Source organism: Danio rerio, chromosome 17 (genome assembly GCF_049306965.1).
Source record: "Danio rerio strain Tuebingen ecotype United States chromosome 17, GRCz12tu, whole genome shotgun sequence".
Classification (NCBI taxonomy): Eukaryota; Metazoa; Chordata; class Actinopteri; order Cypriniformes; family Danionidae; genus Danio; species Danio rerio.
The window spans coordinates 28,187,026-28,197,177 of NC_133192.1; the positions used below are offsets into that span (position 1 = coordinate 28,187,026).

General features: G+C 39.8%; 1 protein-coding gene across 1 annotated transcript; it reads right to left on the bottom strand.

Moving 5' to 3' along the window:
* Window positions 1-415: 415 nt before the first annotated feature.
* calm1a (calmodulin 1a) lies at window positions 416-8,297 on the bottom strand. The gene is given in 6 exon segments (NM_213351.1): window positions 416-1,467; window positions 1,733-1,868; window positions 2,220-2,326; window positions 3,714-3,857; window positions 3,994-4,024; window positions 8,229-8,297. Coding segments are annotated over 6 exon segments (450 nt in total). The 5' UTR covers window positions 8,232-8,297; the 3' UTR covers window positions 416-1,438.
* Window positions 8,298-10,152: the final 1,855 nt, after the last annotated feature.

Genomic DNA, 10,152 nt, shown 5'->3' on the forward strand with positions numbered 1-10,152 from the left:
GGAGGAATGCGAACAAATAATTCCAGTAATGAAGGGACGAGCTGTAGGGATAAACCCTGCCTGACTACAGGAGGTGGATCTAATCAGCTGTAGACGTTCAGGCACACACACTCTTCATCTCTCCAGAGTCTCTTCAGCAGCTCCCACATGGTTTTTTTGATATCCCCCTCATCCACCAGAGCCACAGATCCAGGTTGCCAGGCAACCCCTAAAATCCCCAAAGACAGATGCGCTCAAGCCTGCGCTCGGGTAGATCAGTGCTCATGCAACATGACACATATACACACACACACACACTGAAATGTACAGAAAAAGAGAGATGTTGCCATGGTGATTTCTGTAGGTTGGCTGTAAAAGCATTCTTAAATGCTCCGTTCTATTGAGGACGACAAAAAGGAAAAACAAGATTGAGAGCTTCAAGTTCATGTTCTTTTATTGGAAAAAAAATCAAAAGACGAGCATGTACAACTTGGAATGAACATAAACAGAACTGAAGGTGGGCAGTCGAAACAAACCCCTGGTGGCCAAAAGCCCTCTTTCGCGCTCTCCAGAGAGAAAAAAACAAAATAATAATAATTCGACATGCTCACGATCAGAGCCCAGAGAAGAACTAAAGATTAAAAACATTTTAATGGTACAGTCAGTCACCGTTGCCCTTACCCGAAAAAACACTTCCACATAAGGTGAAAGGTCACGCCCTGAAACTCCCAAGCCACTCCCTCCCGCTAAACGCCCCTACTATCGGGCACAATGCACAAAGAAACAAAACTCCAAATATCCTGACATGCCAAACGTAGTTTAAAATCTCTTAACTGCTCATTTTTCTTAAAAATATCTCTTTATTTAGTTATTGAAGCAAACTGCAAAGGTCCCATTCATTCGTCCACTATGCAGATTCAGAAAAACCACCCTCCACCCGATCCCGCCTCCCCCGAAACCAGTCAACCCTCTTTTAAAATTCTCCCCCAGAACGCTCCGACAGACATCGCTGAGGTTTTCCGCCCCAATAGCGGCTCCAGACTCAAGCTGCATGCATGTAAAACAGAAACAGGAAGTAGAAGACGATTGGCCAGCCCAAACATCGCCACTAGCAAATGGAACCAGTTAAGCAGTTCACCAGATGCTTTTACTTTAGTTTCTGAAGGTTCGATATCAGGATTAATTGATTGATCTTTTTCGTAGATGTCTAAGCAGTTCTTTGGGAACAGGACCACTAACCAGTACATGCAGGTCATTTATGTTTGGTTATGTCTTTTTTTGTTTTTGTGTTTTTAAATATATTTTTTTCTATATATGGACATTTTCCTTTTTTTAACATTCAGTTTTTTTCTATACAGAAACAGTATGAATAAATGAATATTTTTGCGTAAGAGGTAAGTAAAACATTTGACTGATTTTTTTTTGTCTTCTAAAGAGGTCAGGAGAAAACAGAAGAGCTTCACTTTGCCGTCATCATTTGTACAAATTCTGTGGACAGAAACAGAGATGGACATCAGTGGTGATACTGGTAAAATCACAACATTTCAAACCAAACTTCAGACTGTTCCTTTAAATTAATCTCCATTTTTTTTGTATATACGCACACACAAATAACCTTGCGTGATCCAAATCCAAGCTACATTATTATAATTGGAAGTGGCAATTCCTAAAAGTAATGTTTAATCTGCATTTAAAAAAAAAAAAAAAAAAAAAAACTCTTTCCAGGTAATCTCAGCACACAGCTGAATCGTACCTTCGTAATTGACCTGACCGTCACCGTCGATGTCAGCTTCTCTGATCATTTCATCCACCTCTTCATCTGTTAGTTTCTCACCCAGGTTTGTCATGACATGGCGAAGCTCTGCCGCACTGATGTAGCCGTTCCCGTCCTGACAGAGACAGACAGGATCAATAAGTCAGGCTGTTCAAATATTAAAAGCACTAAATCCAAAGCAGGTTGCAAAAAAAATGATGTGTTGCGAAGGCATAATGGAGATTAAAAAGAGAAGGCACTGGTAACATTTTACAAAAGGAAGCAAGAGAGGCCATTGACAATCAAATGTCTCTGTAAACATGGAAAAATCTCTGACTGGGCCATCTGCTTGAAACCAATGACAGCTTTATATGGAACAAGGGCTTGTTATTTAGTTTTCCGAGCGTTGGTTTGTTTTTTCCTGCCTCCTCACTCTTTCCATGGCAGCAGAAATACTTCCCACAATGCCCCTCTTTTCACCACTGACCTTGTCAAACACTCGGAAAGCTTCGCGGATCTCCTCCTCGCTGTCTGTGTCTTTCATTTTCCGGGCCATCATTGTCAGAAATTCAGGAAAGTCAATGGTTCCGTTACCTGAAAACAACAGACATTTATCTGATGTAGTCTATTGTGTTTGGGAAAACCTGGTGGAGTATCCAAGAGTGAAGGAGAAGAGCAGCCTAGTAAACAGAGTATAATGAGGCGTAATGAGAGCTAATAGCATGTATTAAGTCTGTTTGGGTATCATCTAGCTGAACTAAATCGGCCCTAGTTGACAGTCTCACTGATGCATACAAATCTACAAAGGCGAAGTCACAGGCATGAACAGCATGCTTGATATCCTCCATTTTTACTTTGAGTACCTATGCTCTCATCGTACACTCCTTTAAAGTGTGTTTAAAAACACTTAAATCTCTTTTCATACTAGACAATAATATGTGGTGATGTCCAAATTCCCTTATAGCATTTAAAAAAGGTTGTAGGTTTTAAAGTTATGTTAAACCTACTCAGTTAAACTTATTGCAGAATTTAAATTGAAGCCATTTGTGTGTATAATTATATTCCAAAAACAAAATAGTAGCTAATTGAAATCTAAACAATACAGGAAAGATGAGACAGTCCTGCTGAAGTGTGTGTGTGTGTGTGCGCACACATGCCCGTGTTTTGCTTCCCTTGAGGTTTAACCAAGCTGAGGTGGGATATTTCCATTACACGGGACAAATATGACATCCTCCTGTGTGCATGCGTGTGTGAAAATGATCACCACAGCCATTCCCATAGGGCTCACACTGCGCGTGTAATCTGACAAAGTGGGTGTAGACACGTGCTTATGTATGTGTGTGTGTGTGTGTTTTTCTTCACACTGCATGTTCTTCTCACTGAAGCTCTTCACAAACACTCTCCATTCCACTGCCACCACTGCCAAAGTGGATTATGTAAAGGATTCCATGAGGTCTTTATTACCTGCTGTTATTCAACGGGCTTTACTGCTGTCTGACCTACAAAAACGACTCCATAGCGCACAATCCCATCTGAAAATGATCAGTATGTCTCAGAAACTCTGCATGATCTAACAATACAAGTGTTAAAGGACATTCTCTAAAGACACCACAGCATACTGAAAGACTAATTACATCAGCTCTGTAACAAGAGAGGCATCCCAGGCGTATTACATTTGGTGCTATTTGAAAGCTTGCTTGCTTGCACACAAGCTAATTACAAAACAAGATAACGGTTTAATCAACGTTTAAACACCCGTTCTCAATAGGGTAGAGGAAGCTTTCGAGTAGAACCATACCAGAGCAGGATAGGCCAAAAATCAGCCTTGCAAACCAGCGTTGTGTGTACAGATGTGCCAGGAAAGCGTTTCTATTGTTTGTGTGCTGACTGCCTACAATACGCTTTAAAAAACACTTAACCCCAACCTTAATATAGCACATTCTTACAGACAGCATCGCTGATTGTCATGAACTCAACTCACCATCAGCGTCCACCTCGTTTATCATGTCCTGGAGTTCAGCTTCTGTGGGGTTCTGTCCGAGCGAGCGCATCACTGTGCCCAGCTCCTTGGTGGTGATAGTACCATCACCATCCTTATCAAATAAGGAGAAAGCCTCCTTAAACTCTGTGAGGAAACAGAAAGATAGGGTTTAAACCTCAAATATTTGAAACGTCAGAGTGTAAGAAGCTAATATTGCGACCATTATTCTGGTACTGGTGCTAATTCAGGGTATGTTCACACCACAAACAGACTGCCTTACCTGCAATTTGCTCCTCGGTGAGTTGGTCAGCCTGTAAATGGAGAAGAAGAAAAGTGATGAGTAAATGAGTGTCATAAACACATACAAGTCATCATTTTGTTGTGCCAAGCGCATTAGCGTCAAACTGAGAAAAACCTAAAATGGCAGAAATGTCCCGTCATGAAGAAAAACAAGCGTCAAAAAAGCTGGAACCAACAAATGCATATGCAGAGTGTGCAATGTAAAAAAGGAACAGAGGAAAAACTCAACCATAACACGAACATAACATCTCATTAGATTCATGAATGTTTTTGATTTGCCCTGTCACTTTATAGTGATATTCAAAACTTTCTCTTTGAAACTCAATAAACCAAGACAACCTTGACCTAGAATTTAAAAACTGATAGTATCTCCTTAAAAGGTTGTTGAAAAGCGCTAATTGTAAAAAAGAAAAACGTTTTCTTGATAATTCAACCTTTATGCCATCAAAACGAATGTCTGTCAAGTCAGCCACCAGCCTCTTCGCCTTGGGTTCGTTGTCCCAGCAATCAGTCTTTTTTACATCTTGCCTGTCCACTTTCACTGGTGCTTTCCTGGGTTTGACCTCAGCGGTGGGGCTTTTCAATGAGGTCAGGCCGTCCACAGCACCTCGGACCATCACTAGACCTTCTGCCAAGCACTCGGCCCGTTTGGCATTTTGCACACCTTGGTGTCTGACATCCCCAAGCTCAGTTCGGCACTGCTTCAGACTATTCTTCAAATCCTGGACGTCTCGTACCACACTATCAATGCGGCTGTTGGTGGATTCCACCAGCATGTGCAGGAAGGACTTATAATTTCTCTCCTGTAGCTCAATCAGCTCTTTATAAAAGAACTGCTGCTGGTCGAGGAGATCGTAGACCATGCATAAGGACACAGTTTCCTCCTCAGGGTAGACGATTGGTCTCTTTGGAGGCATTCTGGTCTCTGTAAGCAAGCAGCGATGATTCTGCCTGATCAGGCTGATGAACAATGAACCCCGAGAGAGCTCACCTGACCCTTGAGGCCAGTGTTACTGTACCAACCTCCCAGGCCGCATTGGGTATCTTGCAGCTAGATATTGGGACGATTTCTGAGAAGCTTAATGTCAGCAGTTCACTAAAGTTACAAAGCCGAGGGTCAGGGATCGTTTCCATTATTCGAGATTGGTCAAATGGGCAGCCATCAGGTCAAGTCAAACAAAGAGGTGCGCAGGTGAACCTGCAGGTACACAGGGTGACAGCTGAATCAAAGGAGAGTATTAAGGTCTGTCCGTCTAAATCAAGCGGCCCATCACTTCACCTTCTCCTGTGGTCATCTCGGTTTACAGCCAGCTGTGGGTTTGCGTTTAGATCTCTTTGATCATCTGAGTGACATTGCATCTCTGCTAATTGTGCAAACACCTCTCTCCGTCTGCAAACACAATGGTTGGTTTTACCTTTCCCTGAGTGGATGCATTATCTCGACCATCTCACTGTGCTTTTGGCCAAGTTTATTTCTCTCTCTCTCTCTCTCTCTCTCTCTCTCTCTCTCTCTCTCTCTGTGTTTCTCCCTATGGGTCCTGTTAGACTGAGAGTTAAGGATCAGGGCAGCTAGCAGAAAGATTGTGAGATCAAAGAGTTTCTTTAGTGCTGTCCTATTATGACTATGTTGTTGTGCATCACATTGCATGTTGTTCCAATTAGTGTGAGGTCCATAATTCCCTTGAAATTTAACCCAAATATGCACATATGTCCCTCATTTTTAAGTCCTTGATGTCCTTTAATGTTATGGACGTAGCAACAGATCTTGTATTATTACATTCATTTTAGACTTATATAAATAATTAATTTTTATTTTAATAAATGGTAAAAACATAGTATTTGAATCACTCTTTATATAAGGGCTTTATATTTGAAATAGATCCAAATGAATCAGAAAATCTATTAAGCACATTAGGTACTCTGAGAAAGCAATCAGTTGCTAATAAATGAGCAGTACTTAAATTTTTAAATTTTGGAGGAAAATCTGCATTAAATACCACAAATTATTCTTGATGGGCTTTGCCTATAAAGGATTGTTCCTTCTCTCTAGCTGATAGGGAGAAAACAGGATCCTGCACCTCTACTGGAAGCCTTGCAGGCAGTTTGCCATCCAGCAAGGCTTCAAACATTGCACACCACTGCCAGGAATCTGGCCTGGATCTGAAAACGCTGCACAACGTTGCCTGGAATCTGGCCTTGATTTAGGAGTCGCCAAGCGGCAGGAGCAGCTGAGGCCTGATGCTCAGGACACCCAGTGTACGATAATGAGTGTGGTATTGCCACTTTCACACCATGTTAACGGGGAGTCCCCAAGGCCCTTAACCATCACGCCGCCAGACAGATGAAAATGCACTATGGAGTCCATTTCCAGTAACTGTCTCTCTGCACAAAACAAACAGCACTATACCCACAACTTCACACCCAAGACAGTGAAGATGACTTCCTCATGAACTAAACCAAATGTGTGCTGTGAAGACAGCACATCCCTGAAAAAGCCCTTTATTTAGGGCTGGTTTGGCCATTTTATCTTCCTGGCAACTCTGTAAATTATTTAGGATAATTGTAGAAACTCGAAAGTTTTAATCCTGTACCAATCACTGGACAGCCAATCAGCTCTAATATACATGAGCTAAACGTGTAAATATTGTTTTAGCATTAAAAAAAAAGTTCAACATGACTGTCGTATCAGTGACAAAAATCGCAGAGATGCCAGTATAAAGAAGCAAAGACACCTGCTTTATAGGAAAATATACAGGGTTGTTTTTCTCACAGGGGTACACCAAATCCCATGGCACTGTTGCCCGTACAGGTGGGACAACAAGATTACAAGATTAGAGCTGCACCATAGACAGAAAGATCTTGAAGACACAGCCCAAGGGAGGAAACAGACCTCTCTCACAGCAGTTAACCATTCACAGCTCATCGCAGAACTGAGATAATGCTCACCAACGGGCTTAAATAACACCCAGAAAAAAAATTAATACGCAACCTTCTGGCAGCATGCTGTGGAAAAGCTGAACCAGAAGGGTTTTCATGGACTTAATGTGTCGGCATTGACTTTTGTTGAACTCACTCAGGACATTCTTTCCATGCTTTGCGAACAATGTTTGCTTTCTTGTACTAAAACGCACCATTTAAACAAAGCTTTGCTTATTTTCTCGGTTGGCATCCAGCGGTACGATTTACACACAGAACATTGAAGTCCAGATAACAAACAAACCTGTTACATTTCCAAGACAATGAATCAAAAATGTTTGCGCCAACATAAACCAATGAATGAAGTCAGTGTATGTTGTTAATCTAGCTTATTTTACTAGATCCGACAGTTGTGCCAACCAGTAGAAGTACATCGCAGATAAATCCCATGGTAATACACACATGTAACAATGCCTTGTGTTGTCTTCATAAATGAAACGACGCTCTACTGCCAAAACAGCCCACATAAGAGCTGCTTAAATGGACCTCATTAATTACAGTTTTAAGAAATATCTCCCAAATATTCAACTTATCATCCTTTTTGGCATTCTTCTGTGGAACAACACAAAACCTGACCGCCAATCACCATTCACTTCCATAGCATCTTCATCCATACAATGAAAGCGAATGGGGACTCAGGATGTCATTCAGCCTAACAGCTCTATTAGTGTTCCAGTTAAAAAGAAAAGGTCTGGAATAACAAGATGGTCCATGAATAATAACAGACTGGTATTATTTATTTAATAAACTGTTTCTTTAAGATATGTCCCTATAGCCATTATTCAGACTGGCCTGATTTTGCACAGACGCTGTCAATGATGTCTCAATCAAAAATCATTCGCTAATGCAAAACAAACGTGGTTTCAAACACGTAAATCACGAAGGAAATAATAATGGGATTTTTTAAAATAGTAACGTACGTGAGCAGAGATCATCTGTCTGCTGCTGTCCAGCTCATCACACCATAATAAAACGCATATGTCATATTTCCTGCCGCACTATGACATCAATAACACCGCAACACGTTGAAAATAATAACGGACGCAGGCATCGCTTGCAAAGTGCATTGAAATACATTACAGCGTCTGATGAATGTTGCACGAGCGCAGTAACGTTAGAGGCAGGCAGGTGGTTACGTTAGACATCATATGTATATACTAACATTCATAAGGCGTTACACAAATAAAAGATAGACAGGATTTCATAAATGATTAGTGTATGATAAATGCCTATACTTACCATGTCTGAGGGTGGAGAGTGGACTGGGTTTGTTAATCTACTCTAGACTGCAGCGATGCTCCGCTCTCCGTTAAAGCTCCACCGTGCAACTGACGCTCGCAGAGTATTGAAGGTGATCCGGTACTATATACATCGATGTATTCCTCCGCCGTACGGTCCCCATCACTCACTTCCGCATAGTGCAGTTGTAAGCCCGGCCCATCTTCTTATCATAAGCGCCGTGAAGGGAAAGTGTTGTTTAGTTATGTAAAAACCTAATAATGGAGTACAGTACGTCTGTTTGGGTCATTTTATTATATGATATGATACATATGATATTTTCTGGTAGGTCTGAAATATGTGTCACACTTTCATCAGTGAACATGCATAGTATATTTAAAAGTATATTAAGTAGATTAATATAGCAAGCAGCTGGATGAACAATGTGTATTCAATATGTATTTTTATGTTATTATCTACTGGAGTACTTAATAAGCTGTTACTAATACATTCGAATTAGTATATTAACATTCAGTATACATAATGTGAAAACGGTTGTAGTTCTCAATAATCTTCACAGTCAATAATTTTCAGCTTAGTTTTATTTGTAGATCATACACATATACACACTTTTTAAACAAGAAAACGACAAGCAAAAGGCACATTTATAACCATGTTCACAACCAAAAACTTTCAAATATTTTTTTATTCATCAGCAACATTTCAATAAATGTAAACTTAGAATTAACATAATAAAAATTCAATATAATTAATATATTGAGTTATTATATTAAATATTTGTCTTCTAATAATATATTTTATTAATAAAATCGTGTTCGTTAAACTTTTTAAAATTACATAATTTATGGACAAAAAATAAAGACAGAATAAATTACATTATTATACTTTTAATAGAACCACTATTACTAAAAACGTTGAAAGAACGCAGTACATCTTGAGGAACTACTTTTCTGAAAGGCACTAGTTTCTTTCCTCGGAATATTACTTATTGCATCAAGTCCACTGTCTTTGTTGACGCTAGAGAGATTTCGGCTCAGCCTGTCACAGCTTTTACGATTGGTCGGCTGAGACCTGCAATCCGCTCGTGACTGTAACGGCGTCTCTGATTGGTTACGTTAGACCTGCAATGCGTCAAGCCATTGCGCTCGGTGTGTCCCGGATCAAGCAGCACTGGAACCGTCGGGCCAACAAGCCCTTCGGTTAGGCAGGACAGGGTTGATTGAATTTCTCTCCCGGGATCAGATGTCATATTATAGACTTACAGCGAGGCTCCTTTACATCAAGAAAGTTAAAGTTTAATTGAGGTTTCCAAGAAAACAGTAGCAGCTTGTGGCGTGCGCACTGTACATTAACTCATTTAAATACACTTGTAGATTTAAAAAAGTCTTCAAACATGATGAAAATGAAGGTTGCGGCAAAGGTTATAAATAAATACTTCTGTTATTTAAGCATTGCATCCATTAGGGAGGAAAACATTGCTAGGTATAGACAAAAAACTTTGCAGAACTATTAAAGTTACCATAATAGGTGAACCTTTGCATGTCATGTATGTAAATGTGTATAAAATGTCTCATTTAAAAACATTTTCCCATGCTTAGAAGTCTCAGTGATTACTATTTGGACCGAATGAGTTGATAGTAGCAGTTGGGACGAAATGCATGTTGCAATAGTGGGAAAATATATGTAATCATTTATATAGTCATGCATAACTATATGTAAATAAATATAACGTTAGATGGGTTTTTAAGCATGCTTTTAATAAAACTCAAAAATTTATTTATTTATTATTATAAGTATTATTATATATTTTTTTCAAACGTTATTGTAATTTACTTATCACATAATTTTTTTATAATTATTATGTAATAACAAAAGAAGTGCTGGATCATTTTAAAAACTGGTTCCTAAAGGCGAGCTGTTCAAA